General features: G+C 46.2%; 1 protein-coding gene across 1 annotated transcript; it reads left to right on the top strand.

The window, feature by feature from the left end:
• The first annotated feature begins 307 nt into the window (after positions 1 to 307).
• Positions 308 to 8,283, top strand: LOC143036489 (small integral membrane protein 8-like). Its single transcript, XM_076203901.1, has 4 exons — positions 308 to 327; positions 961 to 1,108; positions 1,466 to 1,573; positions 7,622 to 8,283. The coding sequence occupies exons 1-4, from the start codon at positions 308 to 310 to the stop codon at positions 7,775 to 7,777; spliced, it is 432 nt and encodes a 143-aa protein (XP_076060016.1). The 3' UTR covers positions 7,778 to 8,283.
• Positions 8,284 to 26,799: the final 18,516 nt, after the last annotated feature.

Below are 26,799 nucleotides of genomic sequence, written 5' to 3' on the forward strand. Positions count from 1 at the left end.
CTTGGCTTTGTTCACGCCAAGGATCTAACTGGGGAAGGCCTGGCTCGCCTCCTGCTTAGCACAGTAAAGAGTGTCGGCCTCAACATGGGCAACAGCCGTGGCCTCTGTTTTGATGGTGCCAGTGTGCAGTTGTGGTAGTGCGAGAATGTGACACTGATAGTAATATATCACCCCACTGATACTAAGGATCATGACTTTGCTGAATTGTGTGGAATTGTTAGTGAAAAACTTAACAATTTACCAACACCCCTACCTGAAATAGTTATTACTGGTGACTGCAAGCAGCCTTGTTGATGATGACGGGCTCATGCCTACGTCCCTGTACGGGTATGGGGATGAGTCTAAATTTGTCTGTGTTTGTCCATATTTTGTGTTTCCGCTCCATTTTTATTTTCCTCTCATGTGCTTCCATTGTTCTATCTTGCAACCAGTCCATATGTGATCACTTCTCCACCATTACTACCTCATCATCCTACCATTCACTACTCTTCTGTTCCCACCTGTCCTCCTTGTCCCACATACCATCTGTGCACACTGCTCATTCTTCTACTCCTACTTCCCCTATATCCTTCACCACCTCACACTTCTTTAAGTTCCTCATGGTATTCTTTCTCCTTTTCCTTCTCATTCAGTTTATTAACTCTCAGCTTCTCTAACTCCTACCCTTTTCCTCCTGCTCTACTTTTCTCTGCTCTCAACTTCTAAAAATATCTGCCCCTCCCCCATTTTTTCCCCTGAAAATATGAACACATAACTCTTTCAATCCTTCCTTTTGATACCACTACATAGTTCATTAACCCTACTGTGCACCACCACACATATATGCAATAGGGTTAAGAGAGCCAAGCATAAGTATACATGGGAAAGGGTGGTGGATGGAGAGGGGGTTGATAGGGCTCTCCATTCCTAATCCTAATACTGCCCTTAAAAACTCTTGACTGCCCTTAATGTTTCCCCTAGGTCTAAGTGTATTGGTATCTATGCCATGGGACAACCCCTAACTCCCAGCATGAAGGGAATTTGGGTCCAAACAGTTACAAGAAGCTCTGCCTCCCCTGCAGGTGGCACAGATCCCTGGGAACAGCTTTGGTTACCTTTTGTAGAGATGGTGATGTGGTGATGCCTTGTATGCAGGTGGTGATGTGTCCTCATTTGGATGTTGTTCACTTCAGCAGTTCTCTGTCATCTGGATGGTTATGCTGCCATTTGAAGGCATCTTATTGTAGCACCTTATTATACTTATGTAAAACCTTCAAGATGATTAAATCTTCTATGTACAAAACAAGGAAGGATCTGTTAAGCACTTAGTGTCTTAGTATTGAAGTAGCTGCAATATACAAAAATATAGTATTATCACGTCATTGTATTTTTCAAGATTACATTAATTAGAAAAAAAAAATTCTTTGGTATAACGTTATGATATTTTGTTTCAGATTTTTCTTTGAAGACCAATATCAGATAAAAGCACAGAGTCAGCAAATCCAGGGAAAGGTGCAACAGAGGAGATGGTATCAGATCCATTAGAACAACTAATGTTTTCAAAGTTGTCAATTTTGAGTTGTATGCTAAGCCGGTAAGTCATAATAAGCATTTTTTTCTTAGAAGTTACAAATTTTAACCCCATATAATGTGTGTGGGGAAATTAGCTTATCTTAAAGACATTGAGGATATTATTCATACACCATAGGGGAAAATGAAACTGAGACAATTCTCCTCCCTACATCAATAGTCTTTGCCAAATGATGGAACTACATACTTTAGGGTATTGTTGTTGTTGTTATTCACAAGACTGTCTTGCTGAAGGGATGCCATAGCTGGAATGGGATTTTTCAATAAATCCCAGATAGAGTGTATGTTGTGTTCTTGTTGTGTATAATTGTGTACAGTGCAGTTTTCCTTAATGTGTTGTATAATAATGGGGTGAAGTGTTGTCAACAACATATCTCAAAGATGTGGAAAAAGGCTTTTTTTTTTTTGTACAGGTGCATAAACTGGAATAGTCTAGACAAGTTGGAACCATACACGAGTTGAAAATGAAGACAATTCTCCTCCCTACATCAATAGTCTTTGCCAAATGATGGAACTACTTTAGGGTATTGTTGTTGTTGTCATTCCCAAGACTGTCTTGCTGAGCATTCCCATCTCAAGGGATGCCATAGCTGGAATGGGATTTTTCCATAAATCCCATATAGAGTGTATGTTGTGTATAATTGTGTACAGTGCAGTTTTCCTTAATGTGTTGTATAATAATGGGGTGAAGTGTTGTCAACAACATATCTCAAAGATGTGGAAAAATGCATTTTTTTGTACAGGTGCATAAACTGTATATGGGCCTGGCAGTGAGAAGAATGTAGAAGAAAGGGAGGCCTTTTGGATAGATTTGAATGAGTGCATAGAGGGTTTAGGGAGAAGTGTAAATGTAATAGTACTGGGAAACCTTAATGCTAGGGTAGGAAAGGAGCCAATTGATGGAGTGGTTGGGAAATGTGGAGTTCCAGGAAAGAATCGTAGTGGAGAGTTGATGGTGGAAATGTGTCTAGAAAGAGAGTTGATGATAGCAAATACAGTGTTTCGGAAGAAAGTCAAGCATAAGTACACATGGGAGAGGGTGGTGGAGGGAAAGGTGGTAGATAGAGCTTTAATGGACTATGTAGTGGTAAATAGGATTATGATAGGAAGAGTTAAGGATGTACATGTGCTAAGGGGAGAGGGTGGGGGAATATCAGATCATTTTCTGGTGGAAGGTAAGTTGAGCGTGGAGGACAGATGGAGGAAGAGGAAAGGGACAAAAGGTAGGGAGGTGCTTAGAGTGAACTCTCTAAATGAAGAGGAAAAGGAGAAAGGAGTACGAGAGGAAGCTGAAGGAAGAGTGGGAGGGAGTGAAGGATAGAGTAGAGGTAGGTGTGGAGGAGGAATGGGGATGGTTCAAGGAGGGAGTCACAAAGTGTGCAAGGATGGTGTGTGGAACAAGAAGGTCAGGAGGAAATAGAAGGAAGGGTAGTGAATGGTGGGATGAGGAAATGAAGAAGGTTGTAGAAGAGATGAAATGAGCTTTCACAGATTGGTTGCAAAGTAGGACGAGGGAGTCATATGAGACGTACAGGGAAAAGAAAAGAGAAGTAAAAAAAAAGGTAAAGGAGGCAAAGAGGAGAGCAGATGTAAAATGGGGTAAGAGTATGACAGAAAATTTTGAAAGTAATAAAAAGATGTTTTGGAAAGAAATTAAGAGAGGAAGAGGAGGTGAATCAAGTAGAGAAGAAAAGGTAAAAGGTGCAGATGGAGAGATGATACTGGAGGAGAAGGCAGTAAGGGGAAGATGTGCAGAATATTTTAGGGAGTTGCTTTATGTGAAGGAGGATAGGGAGAGAAAGATAGCTGCAGTGGGAAATGGTAAGAAAATGAGAGTGATGAGTGAGAGAAAAATGGAGGAGAAATAAGGAAGGATGAAGTGAAGGCAGCAGTTAAGATGATGAAAGCAGGTAAGGCACCTGGTCTGGATGGATGCCATGCAGAATGTCTTAAAAAAGGAGGTATAGTGATGGTGGACTGGTTGGTGAGGTTATTTAATGTTTGCTGGAGAGAAGGTAGAGTGCCAGAGGACTGGAGGAGTGCGTGTATAGTTCCACTTTACAAGGGAAAGGGGGACAAGTGACAAGTGTGAATGTAGTAGTTTCAAAGGGATTAGCCTGTTAAGTGTAGTTGGGAAGGCTTATGGGAGGATCTTGATTGAGAGGATTAGGAGAGGAACAGAGGGAGTAATTGGTGAGGAACAGTGTGGGTTGAGGACAGGTAGAGGTTGTGTACTCAGACTTTTGTGGTAAGACAGATATGTGAGAAAGCTATAGGTAAGGGGAAGGATGTTTTCTAGGCCTTTATGGATCTGGAGACGGCTTACGACAGGGTAGACAGAAAGGCACTGTGGGAGGTTATGCAGATATACGGGATAGGAGGAAAGCTTCTGGGAGCTGTCAAGAGTTTTTATGAGAGTAGTAGAGCTTGTGTCAGGATTAGAAATGGAGAGAGTGAGTGGTTTGAGGTAAAGGTGGGACTTCGTCAGGGATGCGTTATGTCACCCTGGCTGTTCAACTTATACATGGATGGGGTGGTGCGAGAGGTGAATACAAGGGTAGTGGGTCAGGGATTGGAGATGGTTAAGGAAATTGGAGAAAAGTGGGAGGTGAGCCAGCTGTTGTTTGCGGACGACACTGCGCTTGTGGTAGGATCGGAGGAGGGATTGAGGAAGCTGGTGACAGAGTTTGGGAGAGTGTGTGATAGAAGAAAGCTGAAGATAAATGTGGGTAAAAGTAAGGTGATGAGATGTACAAGGGGTGAAAGTGGCAGTAATATGGAAGTGAGCATTAAGGGAGAGCAACTGGAGGAAGTGGAGAGTTTTCGATATTTGGGTGCAAATGTGGCAGGAAAGGGTGGAGTGAAGGTGGAGGTAGAATGTGGATTGAGAGAAGCGAGTAAATGCCTTGGTGGTTTAAAAAGTGTAATGAGGAATAGGAATCTGGGAATGGATGCTAAGAGGAGACTGTATGAAGGAGTGATTGTGCCAACAGCACTGTATGGAGCAGAAACATGGAACATAAGAGAGGAAGAGAGAAGGAACTTGAATGTGTTTGAGATGAAGTGTCTGAGAAGTATGATGGGGGTTACTAGGCTGGATAGAGTGAGAAATGAGGAAGTGAGGAGGAGAACAGGGGTGGAAAGGGAGTTGGGAGATAGGGTGGATGAAAGAGTATTAGGATGGTTTGGACACATGGAAAGAATGAGTGAAGAAAGACTAGTAAAGGAGGTATGGAAGGCAGATGTGGAGGAGTGAACATGAGGGGACGTCCTAGGATGAGATGGATGGATGGGGTGAAGGGGGCTTTGGGGAAGAGGGGAATGTCTGTTGAGGAAGGACGGGAGAGGACAGAAGACAGGGGTGAATGGAGAATGGTTGTATATGGAAAATGTTGTGATGCATGAGGTGGATTGGACAGGGGATTGGGGGGTGAGGTAGTGTGTGTGTGTGAGCAAAAATTTTTGACGCAGCCTGAAGGGTTTTCTCCCCGTCCTCTCCTTTATATGGGGGGACAGAGAGGGGGGGGTCCCGATTTAATGAAGCGGCCTTGCTGTGGATGTGCTGTATCCTGCGACACTGCTTCTGACCCAGGGCAGTGGACAGGGTGCAGGGATGACCCGTCATCTAGGAGGTGCTAAGATGGGAGGGAGGGTGGAGGGGTGTGGAGTGTTTTCGGGGATGGAATGGGTGGGAATGTTTTTGTGCCTTGTCCTTTTTGGCTACCTCCCTTGTAAGGGGGAAAAAAGCCTTGGTATATGTATGTATATGTATGCATAAACTGGAATAGCTTAGATCAGAGGTGGGGAACCTGCGGCCTTCCGGGCCATCAAGTGCGGCCTTCTGCGGAATTTGATATACATATCTAAAAAATCATATTATTTATTATTTAAAAAGTATATTATTTATTATAAAAAGGGTTAAAATAATCTAAAAAATAATAATTTGTTCAGTGCGGCTTCTATATGGAACGATGACTTGTAAGGTGGCCTTCATGCACAAAAATGTTCCCCACCCCTGGCCTAGATGATAGAAGACAATTTGGAACCATACACGAGTTGAAAATGAAGTATAATAATTGGAGAATAAAAATCAGAACTCCACTAGTATGGGTCCTTTTCTGTATCAGCTGATCTGTTGCTCCAGATCTCTCTTGCAGGAGACACAGGTCTCGGGTAACCGGCAATATCCACCAGAATGGCCCATAAGTTACTCAAGGAAGAAGTGTTGTGTGGGTATAGCTAACATGTTCAGTGTCTTTTGTGTAATGGTTATGTCTGGGGTAATTTGCTTTTGTGGCTTGGCCTATTCTGTGATGGTATTGTTGTAGTGATGGATGGTAACCTGAACATAGTACACTGCTGTAGGAAAGAATGGGCGAAGAAAGATTAGCAAAAAAATATCTATATATATAAAATGTGTGGAAAGCAGAGCTAGATAGAGTTAACATGAAGGGAAGACTGGGAAAAGGGTGGGGTGAAGGTGTCCTTGGATGAAAGGGGAATGTCTGTTTAGTAGGGAAAGGAGAGGTTAAGAGATAGGTGTGAATGGATGATAAACAGGCACTGTAGTAGGATCAGAGGAGGGATTAAGGAAGATAGTGACAGAGTTTGGGAAGGTGTGGAAAAGAAGGAAATTGAAAATAAATATAGGTAAAAGTAATGTGATGGACTAGGAGAGAGGATGGCAGCAAATTGGAAGTGAGTGATAAGGAAGTGGAAAGCTTTAGATACTTGGGTGTGAATGTGGTAGTAAAGGGAGGAGTGGAGATGGAGGTAGAATGTAGATTGAGAGAACCAAGTAAATGCCTTGGTGGATTATAAAGTGTAATGAGAAATGGACATTTGGGAATGGATGCTAAGAGGAGATCACATGAAGGAGCGATTGTACAGATTCCAAGTTGTTCAACTTCTGATGGCATTTGAATTCTGAGATGCCGCTGTACTTTACCAGACCCTCTTAATATATTACCCAGCAGAGAGATCATTCCTAAGATAGACTAGAATTGCACTGGTGTGCCTATGTCTAGGTCACCACCCTGCGTTGAAATAATACCAATGCAGAATTGGGCAGATAACAGATATCAAATGACCTGAATGTAACCATCATATGCAGAGCATTTTATACTACACTGCTCTACTATCTCACTTAGGACAGGTCTACTAGATCTCTTCGATGAGTTATGAACCAATGATCATGGCTGGTTTCTCTTTTCTTGAAATACTTTGAGGTTTGGGTTTCAGGCCTTCTCTCTTATACCCTCTTGGTATATTAATAGGTTTGGATTTTTAGTAGCACTTTATTCCTGCTTGTATGTATGAAGTGGCCTTGCTGTGGATGTGCTGTGTCTTGCGACACTGCCTCTGACCCAGGGCAGTTGACAAGGTGTAGGGATGACCCGTCATCCAGGAGGTGCTAAGATAAGAGGGAAGGTGGAGGGGTGTGGAGTGTATTCAGGTATGGAATGGGTGGGAATGATTTTATGCCTTTTCCTTTTGGGCTACCTCCCTTGTAAGGGGGAAAAAGCCTTGGTATATGTATATATGTATGAAGTTGTGGTTTCCTATAATTTCTTTGGGCATTCTAGAGTTTTAGCCTGTATAATTTTCATTTACGTTCATTTACATTCATAATCACTTTCATATTAGAACTGCCAGTATCTGAACTTCATTTATTATTACATGATTTCAGAAAGAAAAATTTAGCACTGGAGTAGCAGAATGGTGACAGGGTGGAGGGGGATAAGTTTACCTTACTTTTCTAAAAAATACACAAATCTGAACACACTTTAGTCCAGTTAGTTTGGATATGGGTGGGTTTATTGTAGTTATATTTGTCCATGAGCTATTTACCCCTTTGTACTTGTACAGCTATGAAAATGTAATTATGATCCAAAGACTTGAAAAACCTGTTTTTGATCATCATTTTTTAAGTGTTATATTTTGACATTTATAGTACTCAGTTGTCTGCTTTATGATACTGGGTTGAATTTCTATAAAATGAAGACAAGACTAGATGTATTAGCTATTACATTTACTTTTCTTTCTTTTCCAGAATGCTGTTATTATGACATTTGGTGTGATTGGCATCCTTGGCAGTGCAGCTTACCTAGCTTACATGAAGTCACAACATCGGGAAAAGAAGGTGTACGTAGTGATAGCAGAAGATGGAACGGAACAGTTAATGACTAAAAAATCCAAATGGGATTAATTTTTCAGTATTGTTAAGTTATTGTTGAAACATGTGTTGTACAGTTTTTATACAAAAACTATTTATATTGTATCTAATGTTTTATTAAACATACAAGTTTTTGGTAAATGAGTTACATGTTGGAATCATAGAAAGAAACAACTTGAGATGGTTTGGTCATATGAAAAGAATGGAGGAAAGTAGATATCCAAGGAAGTATTTGGAATTGCAGCCTAGAGGAAGGAGGCCAGTTGGAAGACCCAGGAAAAGGTGGATGGAGTGTGTGAAAAAGAACTTAGAAGGAAGAAATTTAACGTTGGAAGAAGTAAATGAACAAATTTATGAGGATCGAGATGCGTGGAGGCATCTGATGATGAGGCTGACGACTGACAGTAGTTGAAATCAACTACCTGGCGTCTGGTGAGAAAGGTAAGAACTGTACCCACCAGTGAGTAAGAGGGAAATATATACATAATAATTCCCTTCAATATACACATTTCCTTTCTATAAACCTCCCTTGTGGGGAAGAAAGGGTCTTTTGGTGCATGTATATATATATATATATATATATATATATATATATATATATATATATATATATATATATATATATATATATATATATATATATATATATATATATATATATATATATATAAAACAATTATGACCAATAGGTACCTGCTGTGGCAGTTGATGGTGTGGTTGGAAAATTTTCATTAGATGCCAAGAAAAATTGGCAGCTGTGATTTCATTGGGTTTATTTTTTGTGTTTGATATTATCTTGGATAATTGCCTGCTGGATTTTGTGCCTCTTGCTCCTTAGCCCCTGCACGTCCCATTGAAGGATATTCAGGGTGTTTGCATCACTACTTGGCTCGATCATGAATGTGAATATTCACTGTGTGACAGCTGTCGGGGGATGGGTTGGTGGTAGGTGTGGGCTGGTCTTCCAGCTGGGTGCCCATTGTCTCCATCAGGAATAAGGCATGCAGGCCAGCATTGTTTGTGGGGGCTGTGTCTGGATTCTGCAGGAGCCTACTGATGACCCTGACAAGGTAGTTAATGAGCCTGCACAGGAGGTCAAGCTGGTTCCCAGGTGGTGTTGCTGGCTTGAGGCACGGAGTTTTCCTGTCTCTCTGGGGCAATGCCGGCTGCAGGACCACAGCTGGTGATGTGTTGGGGGGTGGGAGTGCTGGTTGCCGCATCTGGCGTTCTGGTCTGTCTTCTGTGGTTTGGCCGACTGTTTCGCATTCCATTGTGATTGTCCTGGAAGCTGCTGTGGTGTCAGGGGTCTCGTTACCTGGAGTGGGTTGGCTGTTGGGGTGCTGTCCGACTTTTGCCATGCATGTCAGGTGGGCGGTGGTGCGGGAACGAAGCGATGGCTAAGGGGTGGGTGCTGCTGGTGTGCTTCTTTCCTGGAGGATAGGCGCTTGATCCGTTCGGGACATCACAGGTTCCACGCGTGGTGCCCTTTGCCACAGTTTGGGCGTCTTGCAGTGGTGGTTTCTTTGGCTCTGTGGCATTGAATGCAGTCTTCGGTCGTGTGGTGCAAGCTGCAGACGCCACACCTGCTGTTGTGTGGTCAGCATATCTGTAGGTGTCCGAAGCACTGACATTTGAAGCACCGCACAGGTTCTCTGGTGAATGGACATAAGGGATACCTACCCCAGGCCCCTAGGTCGAGTTTTGCCGGTGCTATGCCCTAAAGGACCACCAGCTCCTGTCTTGTCTGACCTGGCCTGCAGACGTTCAGCGGTTACCACGCGGGGGTGGGCCATGATTGCCTCCAGTGGAAAGTCAAGAAGATACCTCTGAGCCACAGGGTGTGCTTCTCGGTGGGGTCAAGACGAACTAGCCTGCAGCCTGCCCTGGGTCCCATCTGGGCTTCCATTTCCATTGCCGACTCCCTGTGGGTGAGTATGTACTCACCCTTTAGGTTAGCGCCGAGCGTGATCTTCAGCCCCGGGTTGTCCCTTTCCAGCGATACAATTGCCTGGTAGGGGCTTGGGAAGGCTTCAGGGTTCCGAAGCTTAAACTTGGGGAGAGGTGCGGTCATGCCTTCCTCCGCGTTTTAACGGGGGTTTTTCTTCCGTCGCGCTACTTGCCATCCCTCTAACACCTGTATCGGGAACCTGGACCCAAGGGCGAGGTTGTGGCGACCAGCCAAATTTGTTTGTGTTTGTGTCATTTTCCCCTCTTATTTCCGCCTGTTGGCGCCCATACTTTTAGCCTGAGCAGTATCTAAATGCAATCCGCAAGAGACCTGGTGGCCCTCGATCTGTAGCTGAAGTGCGGCCAGGGTTGCCGTGGAGTTCAATTTGACACCACTTAGGCCGACGGTATGGGTGCCAGAGGCCCAAAAGTCAATACTGGGTTGAAAGGCCAAGCATTGGAGGGGTTGCTACCGCCACGTCCTTAGGCTCAGGCTGCTCATGTCTACCTTGCTGTGCACTGTGTCCGACTCTCTCCCTGTGGGGCAAGTTTGGATCAAATCGGTCACCTTCGGATTTTCGGCAAAATTCATGGGGATTTTTTGGATTTTGGGTTATTATGGTCACCTGCTCCGATTTACCCGCCATCTCACCCACAGGTTGAGTACGGCCAGGGTTGCCGTGGAGTTCAATTTGACACCACTTAGGCCGATGGTATGGGTGCCAGAGGCCCAAAAGTCAATACTGGGTTAAAAGGCCCAACTTTGGAGGGTTGCTACCGCCACGTCCTTGGGCTCAGGCTGCTCATGTCTACCTTGCTGTACACTGTGTCCGACTATCTCCCTGTGGGGCAAGTTTGGATCAAATCGGTCAACTTCGGATTTTCGGCAAAATTCATGGGGATATTTTGGATCATTTTGGTCATCTCCGATTTACCCGCCATCTCACCCATAGGTAGCAGCTGGTCAGGGCTCTTGCGGGGTCCACTTGGACACCGCTCAAGCCAACAGTACGGGCGTCAGAGGCCCAAAAGTAAAAAATGGGAGAAAAGGCCCAAATTTGGGGGGGTGCCACAGCCACGCCCTTGCTCCTCGCGTCTACTTCGCCGTCCACTGTGGTCGACTCTCTACCTTTTCGCTAAATTAGGGCCAAATCGTGCGCTTTCTGCTTTTGGTCACCTGCTCCAATCTACCCGACATCTTACTCAGAGGTCGCGGCTGGTCAGGGCTCCTGTGACGTCAGTGGAGGCGGGAACCCCTTTGGCGGCGCTGGCGGAAGCGGTGGCTTCTCTGAAGTAGCGACGTTGACCTAAGTCGATCGTGACGTCCAGTGTGCGTAAGAGGTCGTGCCTGGCGTTTGTGGGGCTGGGCGTCGTTGGTAGCGGTGGCGACATCATTGAAATTGTGATGTCGATCTGCGACGATCGTGACATCTAGTGCGGGGAAGGGGCCTTGAGCGGCGTCAGTGGAAACGGGATCTCCCTGGAGATGGCGCAGACAGCAAATGTTGAAAGCGGTGGCTTCACTGAAGTAGCGGCGTCGATCTGCGTCGCTCGTGACGTCCAATGCGAGGGAGAGGCCGTGAGGGACGTCAGTGGAAGCGCAAACTCCCTGGAGGCGGTGCAGACAGCAAATGTTGGAAGCGGTGGCTTCCCTGAAGTAGCGACGTCGATCTGCGTCGCTCGTGACATCCAATGCGGGGGAGAGGCCGTGAGGGACGTCAGTGGAAGCGCAAACTCCCTGGAGGCGGTGCAGACAGCAAATGTTGGATGCGGTGGCTTCCCTGAAGTAGCGACGTCGATTTGCATCGATCGTGACGTCGAGCGAGGAGGCGGTCGTTACGTCGATTTCTAGCGATCGTGACGTCGAGCGAAGAGGCGATCATTACGTCGAGCGAAGAGGCGGTCATGACGCCGAGCGAAGAGGCGGTCGTGATGTCGAGCGAAGGGGAGGTCGTGACGTCGAGTGAGGAAGCGGTCATGAGGGACATCAGTGGAAGCGATAACCTCCTCGTCGGGGTGACGTTAGTGGTGTGTAGGGTGCAGCTGCTAGTCGTTGTCGGTCGTAGCGCGTCAAAACTCCCGGGGGGGGGGGTTACTAATGTAACAAGGCATGTATGTTACTTGGACTATGGTGATGAGGAAGTGAATGAAGCTCGAGTGGGTTGCTGGATTTTATCTGGTTAGTGCAAGTGTCGACCTAGGCTGGGTCGGCGCTCAGGCTCCGAGGCGTGCCCGACCGCAAAATAACCGCGTGGGTCTGAGGACGAGCACCGCTGAGTACAAGTGCTATAGAGAACTGCCCATGGAGACCAAAGCCTGGCTCCTTATATACACATCTTGCGTACGCTACAGTACCAAAGGACCCAGCCTCACTGAAACATGGCTTGGCAGGGCCTAGGTTGTGCTTTCATGAGGAGACAAATGCCTGTACTACAGGCGTAATATGGACTTAACCTACACAATAGTAAAACAAGCCCGAAGGCCAGCTGTTTCTACACCACATATACATACCTTGTCCATCCCATTTCTGCAGCGACCATACTATAAGCCAAAATGTCGCATAGACGTACATATGGGGGACTGTTCACCACAGGGGTGCCACAGCCACGCCCTTGGGCCCAGGCTCCTCGCGTGGAGCAGCAGCTGCTTGGTTAAAGGAACAAGAGGATGAGCAGCAGCTGCCTGGTTAGTGGAGGAAGTGGAGCAGCAGCTGCCAGGGTAGTGGAGGTGGAGCAACAGCTGTATGGTTAGTGGAGGAAGTGAAGTAGGTGATGCCTGTTTAGTGGAAGTGGAGCAGCAGTTGCCTGGTTAGTGGAGGTGATGGAGCAGCTGTATGGTTAGTGGAGGAAGTGGAGCAGCTGGTGCCTGGTTAGTGGAGGGAGTGGAGCAGCAGCTGCCTGGTTAGAGGAAGTGGAGCAGCAGCTGCCTGGTTAGAAGAAGAGGAGCAGCAGCTGCCTGGTTAGTGGTGGAGCAGCTGGTGCCTGGTTAGTGGTGGAGCAGCTGGTGCCTGGTTAGTGGTGAGAAAGTCGAATACAATGCACAGCAAGGTAGCCATGAGCAGCCTGAGCCCCAGGACGTGGCGGTAGCAACCCTCCAAAGTTGGGCCTTTTAACCCAGTGTTGACTTTTGGGCCTGGCACCAATACCGTCGGCCTAAGTGGTGTCAAATTGAACTCCACGGCAACCCTGGCCGCACTGAACCTGTGGGTGAGATGGCGGGTAAATCGGAGTAGGTGACCATAATAACCCAAAATCCAAAAAATCTCAAAGAAGTAACCTCATGAATTTTGCCGAAAATCAAAAGGTGACCGATTTGATCCAATCTTACCCCACAGGGAGAGAGTCGGACACAGTGCACAGCAAGGTAGACATGAGCAGCCTGAGCCCAAGGACGTGGCGGTTGCAACCCTCCAAATCTGGGCCTTTTAACCCAGTATTGACTTTTGGGCCTCTGGCACCCATACCGTCGGCCTAAGTGGAGGAGCTGGTGCCTGGGTAGTGGTCAAGGAGCACCTGCCTGGTTAATAGAGGTGGAGCAGCTGGTGCCTGGTTAGTGGAGGAGGTGGAGGAGCTGATGCTTGGCTAGTGGAGGTAGAGCAGCTGGTGCCTGGGTAGTGGAGGTGGAGCAGCTGGTGCCTGGTTAGTGGAAGAGGTGGTACCTGGGTAATGGAGGTGGAGCAGCTGGTGCCTATTTAGTGGAGGAGGTGGAGCAGCTGGTGCCTGGGTAGTGGAGCAGCAGCTGCCTGGTTGGAGGTGGAGCAGCAGCTGCCTGGTTGGAGGTGGAGCAGCAGCTGCCTGGTTAGTGGAGGTGGAGCAGCTGGTGCCTGGTTAGTGGAGGAGCAGCTATCTGATTAGTGGAGGAGGGGGAGCAGCTGGTACCTGGGTAGTGGAGGACAAGGAGCAGCTGCCTGGTTAGTAGAGGAGATGGAGCAGCAACAGTAGCTGCCTGGGTAGTGGAGGTGGAGTAGCTGGTGCCTGGTTAGTGGAGGTGGAGCAGCTGCCTAGTTAGTGGAGGTGGAGCAGCTGCCTGGTTAGTGGTGAAACAGCTGCTGCTTGGGTAGTGGAGGTGGAACAGCTGCCTGGTTAGTGGTGGAACGGCTGGTGCTTGGGTAGTGGAGGTGGAGCAGCTGGTTCCTGGGTAGTAGAGTAGGAGGAGCAGTAGCTGCCTGGTTAGTGGAGGTGGAGCAGCCGGTGCCTGGTTAGTGAAGGAGGTGGAACAGCTGATGCCTGGGTAGTGGAGGAACAGGAGAAGAGGTCGCTGCTTGGCTGGTGGAAGAGGAATAGAAGGAAGAAGGGAGGGAGGCTGGCTGGCTGGTGGAGAAGCTGCAACTGAAACAGAGTGTGGATTTTGTATATGTATCTACATGTCTGGGTTTGTGTGTTTGTCTGGGTTCAATCCCACTCAAAGCTCCTGAATATGGCGATGGTAGATATGACTCACTCTCTGGATTTATTTACACAGTTTTGATTTCTCAAAGGAAAAGGAAAAGGGGGTAAATGTGAATGTAGTAATTTTAAAGGGATCATTTTGTTGAGTGTAGTTGGAAAGGCACAGGGAGAGTAATTGGTGAGGAACAGAGTGGATTTAGGAAAGGTAGAGCATGCATGGGTAATTTTTTTGTGGTAAGACAGATTTGAGAGAAGTTTTTGGCTTAAGGTAAGGATTTTTTTAGCCTTTATGAATTTAGAAAAGGCATATGACAGGGGTGACAGGAAAGCACTGTGGGAAGTTTTGCACACATATATGCTAGGGGGAAAGATGTTACGGACAGTCAAAAGCTTTTACGTGAGTAGTAGAACTTGTGTTAGGGTTTGATGTGGTGAGAGTGGGTGGTGTTAGGTGAAGGTGGGATTGCAACTGAGTTGTTTCATGTTGCCATGACTGTTTAATGTGTACCTGGATGGTGTGGTATGGAAAGTAGATGGTTAAGGAGAACAGATGTGGGAGGTAAGCCAGTTGTTTGCTGATATATGATACGAGAGACTTGAAAGTAAATGTAGGTGAAAGCAAAGTGATGATATACACAAAGGGGTGAGGATGGCAGTAAGCTGTCTTAAAGAATAGAGGTTAGAGGAGGTGGATAGTTTTAAATATTTTGTGTCACTTGTGGTAAGGAATGGAGGAAGGAGGTGGAGGTAAACTGTATAGTGGATAGATTGAGAAATGAGGAGGTGAGGAGGATAGCTGGGGTGAAGAGGGAGCTGGCAGATAGTGCTGATAAAAGAATACTGTAATGTTTTGGGCACATGGGATATATGAATGTGGGTACATGCCTTGTATGGCTATCCCTCTTACAAAAGGAAAAAGCCACTTGGTATATAGATAAAGACATACTAAGTTAATTACTGAGGGCTGCCAGGGCTGCCATGGAGTCTAATTTGACACCACTCAGGCTAACTGTATGGGTGCCAGAGGCCCATAAGTGAATACTGGGTGAAAAGGCCCAAATTTGGAGGGGTCCCACCGTCACGCCCGTGGGCTCAGGCTGCTCATGTCTACCTTGCTGAGCACTGTGTGCGACTCTCTCCCTGTGGAGCAAGCTTGGACCAAATCGGTCACCTACGGATTTTCGGCCTAATTCCTTTGAGATTTTTTGAATTTTTTCACTTGCTCCGATTTACCCGCCATCTCACCCACAGGTCGAGGGCGGCTAGGGCTGCCGTGGAGTCCAATTTGACACCACTCAGGCCAACGGTATGGGTGCCAGAGGCCAAAAGGTGATTACTGGGTGAAAAGGCCCAAATTTGGAGGGGTGCCACTGCCACGCCCTTGGACTCAGGCTGCTCATGTTTACCATGCGGTGCACTTTGACCGACTCTCTCCCTGTGGGGCAAGTTTGGAACAAATCGGTCACCTTCGAATTTTCGGCTAAATTGATGGGGCTAATCAATTTGAGATTTTTTGGATTTTGGGTCATTTTGGTCACTTGCTCCGATTTACCCGCCATCTCACCTACAGGTCGAGGGCGGCTAGGGCTGCCGTGGAGTCCAATTTGACACCACTCAGGCCAACGGTTTGGGTGCCAGAGCCGAAAATGTGATTACTCGGTGAAAAGGCCCAAATTTGGAGGAGTGCCACTGCCACGCCCTTGGGCTCAGGCTGCTCATGTTTACCATGCTGTGCACTTTGACTGACTCTCTCCTTGTGGGGCAAGTTTGGACCAAATCGGTGACCTTCGAATTTGCGGCTAAATTGATGGGGTCCTTTGGGATTTTTTGGATTTTGGGTCATTATGGTCACTTTCTCCGATTTACCCGCCATCTCACCCACAGGTCGAGGGCGGCTAGGGCTGCCGTGGAGTCCAGTTTGACACCACTCAAACGAACGGTATGGGTGCCAGAGGCCAAAAGGTGATTACTGGGTGAAAAGGCACAAATTTGGAGGGGTGCCACTGCCATGCCATTGGACTTAGGCTGCTCATGCTTACCTTGCTGTGCACTTTGACCGACTCTCTCCCGGTGGGGCAAGTTTGGACCAAATCGGTCACCTTCGAATTTTCGACTATATTGATGATGTCTACCTACCTTTGAGATTTTTTGGATTTTGAGTCATATTGGTCACCTGCTCAGATTTACCCACCATATGACCAAAGGTCGAGGGCGTCCACGGGTGCCGTGGAGTCTAATTTGACACCACTCATGGATACGGTATGGGTGCCACAGGCCCAAAAGTGAATACTGGGTGAAAAGGCCCAAGTTTGGAGGGGTGCCATCGCCACGCCCTTGGGCTAAGGCTGTTCATGTGTACCTTTTTTTGTACTTTGTCCGTCTCTCTACCTGTGAGGCAAGTTTGGACCAAATCGGTCACCTTCGGATGTTGGGCAAAATTCGTTTGGTTTCTCCTTTGAGATTTTTTGGATTTTGGGTCATATTGGTCACCTGCTCAAATTTACCCGCCATATCACCCACAGGTCGAGGGTGTCCACGGCTGCCGTGGAGTCCAATTTAACACCACTTAGGGATACGGTATGGGTGCCACAGACCCAAAAGTGAAAACTGGGTGAAAAGGCCCAAGTTTGGAGGGGTACCACCGCCACGCCCTTGGGCTAAGGCTGTTCATACCTACCTTGCTTTATACTTTGTCCGACTCTTTACCTCTGAGGCATATTTGGATTTTGGGTCATATTGGTCACCTCCTCAGATTTACCCGTCATATCACCCACAGGTCGAGGGCGTCCACGGCTGCCGTGGAGTCCAATTTGACACCACTCAGGGATACGGTATGGGTGCCACAGGCCCAAAAGTGAATACTGGGTGAAAAGGCCCAAGTTTGGAGGGGTGCCACCGCCACGCCCTTGGGCTAAGGCTGTTCATATCTAACTTGCTTTGTACTTTTGTCCGACTTACTACCCGTGAGGCAAGTTTTGAAAAAATCAGTCACGTTCGGATTTGGGGAAAAATTCGTATGATTTCTCCTCTGAGATTTTTTGGATTTTGGGTCATATTGGTCACCTGCTCAGAATTATCCGCCATATCACCCACAGGTCGAGGGCGTCCAGGGCTGCCGTGGAGTCCAATTTCACACCAATCAAGGATACGGTATGGGTGCCACAGGCCTAAAAGTGAATACTGGGTGAAAAGGCCCAATTTTGGAGGGGTGCCACCGCCACGCCCTTGGGCTAAGGGTGTTCATACCTACCTTGCTTTGTACCTTGTCCGACTCTCTACCTGTGAGGAAGGTTTGCACCAAATCGGTGACCTTCGGATTTTGGGCAAAATTCGTATGGTTTCTCCTTTCAGATTTTTTGGATTTTTGGTAATCTTGGTCACCTGCTCGGATTTACCCACCATATCACCCACAGGTCGAGGGCGTCCACGGGTGCCGTGGAGTCCAATTTGACACCACTCCGGAATACGGTATGGGTGCCACAGGCACAAAAGTGAATACTGGGTGAAAAGGTCCAAGTTTGGAGGGATGCAACCGCCATGCCCTTGGACTAAGGCTGTTTCATGTCTACCTTCCTTTGTACTTTGTCCGACTCTCTACCTGTGAGGCAAGTTTGGACCAAATCGGTCTCTTTCGGATTTTAGGCAAAATTCGTATAAATTCTCCTTTGAGATATTTTGGATTTTGTGTCATATTGGTCACCTTCTGAGATTTACCCGCCATTACACGCACAGGTCGAGGGTGTCCACGACTCCCGTGGACTTCAATTTGACACCACTCAGGGATACGGTATAGGTGCCACAGGCCCATAAGTGAATACTGGGTGAAGAGGCCGAAGTTTGGAGGGGTGCCAACGCCACGCCCTTGGGGTAAGGCTGTTCATGTCTACCTTGCTTTGTACTTTGTCCGACTCTCTACCTGTGAGGCCAGGTTGGACCAAATCGGTCACCTTCGGATTTTGGGCAAAATTCGTAAGGTTTCTCCTTTGATATTTTTTTGGATTTTGGGTCATATTGGTCACCTGCTCAGATTTACCAGCTATATCACCCAAAGATCGAGGGCGTCCACGGTTGCCGTGAAATCCAATTTGACACCACTCAGGTATACGGTATGGGTGCCATAGGCCCATAAGTGAATACTGGGTGAAAAGGCCCAAGTTTGGAGGGTTGCCACTGCCACGCCCTTGGGCTAAGGCTGTTAATGTTTACCTTCCTTTGTACTTTGTCTGACTCTCTACCTGTGAGGCAAGTTTGGACCAAATCGGTCACCTTCGGATTTTGGGCAAAATTCGTATGGTTTCTCCTTTGAGATTTTTTGGATTTTAGGTCATTTTGGTCACCTCCTCAGATTTACCCGCCATATCAGTCACAGGTCGTGGGCGTCCACGGCTGCCGTGGTGTCCAATTTGACACCACTCAGGGATACGGTATGGGTGCCACAGGTCCAAAAGTGAATACTGGTTCAAAAGGCCCAAGTTTGGAGGGGTGCCACCGCCACGCCCATGGGCTAAGGCTGTTAATGTCTACCTTGCTTTGTACTTTGTCCGACTCTCTACCTGTGAGGCAAGTTTGGACCAAATCTGTCATCTTCGGATTTTGGGGGAAATTCGTATGGTTTCTCCTTTGAGATTTTTATGGATTTTTGGTCATATTGGTCCCCTGCTCAGATTTACCCGCCATATCACCCACAGGTCGAGGGCGTCCACGGCTGCCGTGGAGTTCAATTTGACACCACTCATGGATATGGTATGGGTGCCACAGGCCCAAAAGTGAATAATGGGTGAAAAGGCCCAAGTTTGGAGGGGTGCGACCGCCACGCCCTTGGGCTAAGTCTGTTCATGTCTACCTTCCTTTGTAATTTGTCCGACTCTCTATCTGTGAGGCAAGTTTAGACCAAATCAGTCGCCTTCGGATTTTGGAGAAAATTCGTATAAATTCTCCTTTGAAATTTTTTGGATTTTGGGTCATATTGGTCACCTGTTTAGATTTATCCGCCATATCACCCATTGGTCGAGGGCGTCCACGGCTGCCGTGGAGTCCAATTTGACACCACTCAAGGATAAAGTATGTGTGCCACAGGCCCATAAGTGAATGCTGGGTGAAAAGGCCCAAGTTTGGAGGGGTGCCACCGCCACGCCCTTGGGGTAAGGCTGTTCATGTCTACCTTGCTTTGTACTTTGACCTTTGGAATTTGGGGGAAAATCCGAAGGTCAGCGATTTGGTCCAAACTTGCGCCACAAGTAGAGAGTGGGATAGGGTGCACATCAGCGTAGACAGCAGAATCCTGAGACCAAGGATGTGGCCGTGAGAGCCCTCCAAATTCGGCCTTTTGACGTTTATGCCTGTGGCAGGGATACCGTGTGTCTGACTGGTGTGCCATTGCACTGCAGGGCATCCCAGGCCGCCCCGGACCTGTGGGTGTCATAGCGGGTAAATCGGTGGTGACCAAAATGACCCAAAATCCAGAAAATCTCAAAGGGGGTACCCCATGGAATTTGGGGGGAAATCCGAAGGTCAGCAATTTGGTCCAAACTTGCGCCACAAGTAGAGAGTGGGATAGGGTGCACATCAGCGTAGACAGCAGAATCCTGAGACCAAGGATGTGGCGGTGAGAGCCCTCCAAATGTTCGGCCTTTTGACGTTTATGCCTGTGGCAGGGATACCGTGTGCCTGACTGGTGTGCCATTGCACTGCAGGGCATCCCAGGCCGCCCCGGACCTGTGGGTGTCATAGCGGGTAAATCGGTGGAGGTGACCAAAATGACCCAAAATCCAGAAAATCTCAAAGGGGGTACCCCATGGAATTTGGGGGGAAATCCGAAGGTCAGCGATTTGGTCCAAACTTAATAATGTTTGCATACTTATCATATTGCCAAGATACTGAGAGAAAAAAATACACATTATTAACCGAAGAAAGAAATTCCATATGTATAATAACAACCTATTATCCACTGCGGAAATGCATCTCCTTAGCTCAATCAACAAATATTCCTACACAAGTTTGTTTGTCTACTTATATTTTATCATTTGGCCAAGGCATTGAACCAGCTGGGGAGCTGAAATAATCTTTCAGTGTTTCTCTCGCGCCAAAAGCCTCCTTTGTAGCATTTCCCCCTCTTCCTCTCATTGGACGTACTGTGATTGATGGAGGCATGACAACAGTATCTGGTAATGCAACAGCATTTGGGTGTATCAGATTGTGAAGTATGCATGTTGTTGTAATGATTGCATTATCGTTAGAAGGCATAGCTTTAAGTTTCCTTAAATATATTCTGAAGGTTTGCACTAGAATACCAAATGTGCACTCAACTATCCTCCTGGCTCTAGATAATCTATGATTAAAAATCCTCTTCTCTACCGTATGTTCAGTCTGTGAACCTGGGTAGGGCCTCATCAAATTTCTCTTCAGCGGGAAAGCCTCATCTCCCACTATAACATATGGTGCAAGCACATCAGTGCCAGGAAGTGCAGCATCTTCTTGTACATTTCAAGCATCCTCAATTTTGGATAGTATTTTCTCAAATGTTCCTTTGTTCATTCTGAAATAGCTGTGGAATTTACTCTCATCATCAATAAGACAAGGATACAGAGTATGAAATTCTCCTTCAGTCTTCCTATCTTGCAACATAGGATGAACCCACAATCTCTTTCTTTTTCTATTTTGTTTTCCTTCTTCTTCATCAAGTGCAATAGCGATTATTGCCAACTCGGCGTCAGAAAAGTCACACATCCTTCGTAACTGATGGTAAGACTTCTGGTGTCGAGGGAGGGGGGATGACGGGAACGAGAGGGGATCGATAGTGTGAATACCTCAGAACCGAGAGCGGAGCGCGACCGGACCGATAGTGTGAATCAACCCTGAATACCTCAGAACCGAGAGCGGAGCGAGAGCGGAGCGAGAGTGGAGCGCGACCGGACCGATAGTGTGAATCAACCCTTAGTGTCTGTTGGCATAGAGTACCATTATAAGGTTTAGTATTTGTGCAAATTTCCAGATGCTTACTTAAATGCCCAGATAGAATGAAGATTCACATATAGAAGGCACATAATGGAAATAAGCATTGAGGAAAACAATGGAAATAAGCTTACATGCTTTTGTGTTATCCTCGGCAATTGTACATACTTTTGTGTGTTATCCTCGGCAATTGTAATTGTTATTTCGAACTATGTGTTCTTTCCATTATCCGCACTTCATGTATATTGATTCAGTGCCAAAATAAAAGATTATTATTATTATATTATCACCTGAGTGGGTACTCACATGGCAATTCAAATCTCCAAATCGAAAAAATGAAGATACACAAGTGTATTTGTGAGGCTTTTCACTAGTGTGACTTTTTCATATGAAGATTCAGATCACCATCTTGAGAAAATGAAGTCACATGAGATGCATTTATGAGACTTATAACCAATATGATCTCTTGTATGCATCTTCATATTCTTAGGGAAAACCAATGAAGATCATTTGTGCAAGTTCTCTTCAAAGTTGGGGGCCAAGTACTATAACTGGAGACTCAAGAACATAATAAAAACTTACCACCCATGTGAATTCTTGTATGACAATTCAATTCTTCAGATTGAAAAAATAAGATTCACATAAAGTACACTTATGAAACATATCATCAAAATGGTAGTGAAAGACAAAGAGAAGGCAACACAACCAGCAACCAAACTGGTCCTCAGTCTGGTAGATAAGCCATGAGGAATGACTTAAAGTACTGGGCCTACCAACTTTGAAAGATCAAAGAGAAAGAGATGACATGATTATAGTGTTCAGGTCATTAAAGGGGATAGATTGCACTGATATAAGAGATCTGATTAAAGATGAGAGGGCTTTAAGAGGTCATGGAAGTAAATTGATAAAGGATGTGAAGAGAGATGTATATATATGTGGAATAGCTTAGAAGGTGATATAGCCCAAGCTCAAACAGTACATGAATTCAAAGCTAAATATAATTGGAAATCAAAGATATAGATTAAGTTGGAACTGTACATGAATTTGAGTCTAGGGATGTTAGAAAATTAGAAAATAGGAGATGGGACTCAATGAGCGTTGCTCCTTTCCTGTATACTGCAATTAAATAAATACAAGACTCTCCCTTATGTTTCCCCCCCACACCTCCACAGAGGCTGGGGTAGACTCCAAAGAACAGACATGTTTGGGTTATGGGAAGAGGAGTGTCCAGATAAATGGTTTGCAATCTTAATGAATATCAACATCACTGGAATCACATGAAACATTATAGGACCAGGGATACCCCCAGGAAAACACATTAGACTTAAAAGCATTCACTGTGTGCCTATAGTTCTGCATTATGTCCTCACAGTGTAGCCCTGCACCCCAACCCCAAGAGTTGGGGGCCAAACAGCAGCAACTACCCCTGGCCATCAGCTCTACGCAGATGGCACCGATCCCCGAGGAGGAGCTACGCCTACCTGGGGGAGTACCACAATCCTTTTTTTCCAACACACAATGTTACGTTTTTTCTGCACTGAGGGGTCATTTTCCGGCGATCACCCCTCTTCTTCTACTTTTAGCCGGAGATGTAGAGAGCAATCCTGGGCCCACCACAAAATACACATGCCCAACATGCTCTAAACCCATTACTTCGAGCAGACAGACAAAGGGCTCAGTTCAGTGCAATATGTGCAAAAACTGGGCCCACCTCACTTGTACAACACTTGCTGACACAAACCAATACACAAACACTTGGACATGTTCTACCTGCCCTCCAGTAACCCCAATCCCACCTCCCCAACCACAGCCAACACCCTTACCCACTCCCAATTTCCCTTTGCCCTTACCCCCGATTAGTACTCCCCTTCCTTTGTCCCCGATCTCTCCTTTCCCCCCCTCTGACCCAGATCCTACACCTTCCCCACTACCACCCCAACCTCAACCCCAAACGGCAACATACAACACATACAAAACACACAACATCAACATATTACAACACAACATTGACGGAATTAACACTAAAAAACATGAACTTGAACACTTTCTCAAACAACACAACATACACATTGCAATTCTACAAGAAACAAAATTAAGACACTCACACAAAACACCATCATTTCATAATTACACCACCATCAGACAAGACCGGACTGACGGCAATGGCGGTGGACTCATCACCCTGATCCACCATTCCATCTGTTTTGTGGACACAAGTGCCACAACCAAAATTCTCCTCCCTACCACAGATAACACAACTGAAACCCAATCCATTCGTATCCGCACAGGCAACAATTCAACACTAACAATAGTTAACATGTACATTCCCCCCCAATCATCCCCCACAGTTCCAAACACCTTCAGACCTCAACTCAGCCAACTAACCTCAATCCCCAACCTGATCATGGGTGGTGACTTCAACGCCAAGTCGTCTGCCTGGTTTGTCGACAACCCTGACACAGACAGAGGGCTTGATATACAGACTCAATTCGACTCATTGACTATCATGAACAACACGCATAATCATACACATATCCCATACCAAGCCCTCTACACTCCCTCCTCTCCTGATATCACCTTTTGCTCCCCCTGCCTAACCCCAACAACATCATGGAGAGTGGTCGGAGCCCTTGGTTCTGACCACCTTCCAATCATCATCACCACCAAAACAAGATGCACCCCAGCTGGCCACAGACACACTTACACCAATTACAAGAGAGCTAACTGGGAAGCCTTTAATGAAGAGACAGAACAACATTTTGAAACACTTAACAGTACACCAATCACAAACATAAACAATGCTGTACACGCTTTTAATACAATCATACAAAACGCAGACAAGAGATACATCCCTAGAGGCAACAGAAAATCACACAACCCCAACTTCACACCAGAAATCCAAGGCCTCATCAGACAACGTGACACACTTAAACACGATACCCCCACACCTATCCCTCAAAACATAGCAGACCAAATACAAACACTAAACACTGTGATTGCCAATAAAATACATGAACAAAAAACACAAAATTGGCAAAACTTTATCAATACACTTGATCACAAAACAAACACCAGCAAATTGTACAAAACACTCAACAGCATCACACTATCCAACACTAACACTACACGCTCTCACGCAGCAATAATCACAACAACAGATAATCTACCCTCAAACAGACAACAAGCAAACGCACTCATACGTCATTTCGCACAGACGAGCCATCTTACATCTCACCCTGACGACCGACGCACCATTCGACGTAAGAAAGACTTTCCCACAGACTCAGACTATACACCCTTCATAGACAGTCAGACAAAACTCATAATGCATAGTCTCAAGCACTCATCTGCCTGTGGCCCTGATAACATAAGCAACATCCACCTAAAACACATTGGACCACAAGGTATACACGCACTCACAAACATTGCAAACTACAGCTATTCACACAACACTATACCCGACATCTGGAAGCATGGTAAAATAATCACCATTCCAAAACCGAACAAAGACCCAACAATCCCAACATCGCACCGCCCAATCACACTTCTCTGCACCCCCTCTAAAGTCATTGAACGCCTAATACTTAAACTTGTCACACCATATATTCCCCTTGCTGACTCACAACACGGTTTTAGGCCACTACACTCCACAAACACTCTTCTGACAAACCTCACACAAAGAATTTTAGATGGCATCAATTCAGATAGGCCCCACCACAGAACACTTCTTATAACATTGGACATTAGTAAAGCTTTTGATGCTATCCCACGCCACAACCTAACAAATAAAATATATAACACAGACATGCACAATAACACCAAAAGATGGCTGGCCAATTATCTGGCAGGCAGGAATGCTCATGTGTCATATAATGGCCAATCATCGCACATCAGAAACATTAAGAACGGAGTACCACAGGGCTCAGTTCTATCCCCCACATTATTTAATCTATACATGCATGACTTACCCATGCCAGACACCTCAGAAATACAAATCTCTTCCTACGCAGACGACATAACAATCACATGCACACATCGTAACACAGACAAAGCTGCAGAAATAATCCAGCCTTACCTTGACACACTCAACACATGGTTCATCACAAACAGACTCAAAATAGCTCCAACCAAATCTACAGCAACACTTCTCACCAACTGGACAAAAGAACACAAATACATACCTCATCTCTACATCAACAACACTCTAATACCACACACAAACACACCGAAAATTCTCGGTGTAACATACGATACATCCATGTCTTTCAAACAACACCTCACAAACATAAAAAACAAATGCACACCTAGACTTAACGCACTCAAGTCAATCACTGGAACAACATTTGGACAAAACAAAGAAACTAATATAACAATATACAAACAATGCATACGCTCAGTGATGAATTATGCGAGTCCTGCATGGGCTCCTAATCTCAGTGAGACACACCACAACACCCTTCAAATCATACAAAACAAAGCCCTAAAAACAATTACAGGCTGCACAAATACATCACCTACAGACCATTTACACCATGAAACAAAAGTCCTCAAAGTCAAGGACCACCTCGACATGAGAGGCACACAAACACTTGCTGCAGCCACCACAAACACATCACACCCGCTACACTACATAGCAGAACACCCACACACACCAAGAAACATTAAAACTACACCCATAGACCTTTATTACACACAGATACTCTCTTCTCTTCCTCCACAACCACCAAATACCAGCCTCCGGAAACATATTCATAATCATATCACTCACCGCTCCATTAACACACTGAAAGACAACACACTGCTACATGCCAGACCCCCTGATATCCACCCTTCTGAATCCTCTCTCCCACGTAAGGACAGAGTCCACTTGGCCAGACTGCGATGCGGTCACCACCCAGCACTTCTAAGCTACCAGAAGAGGCTGGACGACCGTGTTGTGAACAGCTGCCCAGGATGTAACACTTCACCCCATACCATACAACACATAATGGAAGACTGCATTATACACAATCATGCACGCAAACAACACAACATACACTCTATAAAGGATTTGTGGGAAAACCCAGTTTCGGCTGTGGCCTTCCTTGGGGAGACGGGACTGCTCGGACAGACAGTCTAGGGAACGACAACAACAACAACAACAACAACCCCCAGGGTTGGCAGGAAGAATGAATGAAATATCACCAGAATTGCATGAATGAAATCAAAATACTGATTCCTTTCATTTTTGGGTAAGAAATAAATTACCTTACTCAAACCCAACCTAACATATACCCAGGCTTTTTCCCCCTTACAAAGGAGGTAGCCAAAAAGGAAAAGGCATAAAATCATTCTCACCCATACCATCCCTGAATACACTCCACACCCCTCCACCCTCCCTCTCATCTTAGCACCTCCCGGATGACGGGTCATCCCTGCACCTTGTCCACTGCCCTGGGTCAGAAGCAGTGTCACAAGACACAGCACATCCACAGCAAGGCCGCTTCATTAAATCGGTGACCCCCCTCTCTGTCCCCCCATGCATAAAAGGAGAAGACGGGGAGAAATCCCTTCGGGCTGCATCAAATTTTGCTCACACATACTGCCTCACTGCTCACACATACTACCTCACCCCCCATCCCCCCGCCCATTCCACCTCATGCATCACAACATCATCCATATACAACCATTCTCCATTCACCCCTGTCTTCTGTCCTCTCCCGTCCTTCCTCAACAGACATTCCCCTCTTCCCCCCATCCATCCACCTTATCCTAGGACGTCCCCTAATG

Source organism: Oratosquilla oratoria, chromosome 2 (assembly GCF_046742065.1).
Source record: "Oratosquilla oratoria isolate Oo_2021 chromosome 2, ASM4674206v1, whole genome shotgun sequence".
NCBI classification, from domain to species: domain Eukaryota; kingdom Metazoa; phylum Arthropoda; class Malacostraca; order Stomatopoda; family Squillidae; genus Oratosquilla; species Oratosquilla oratoria.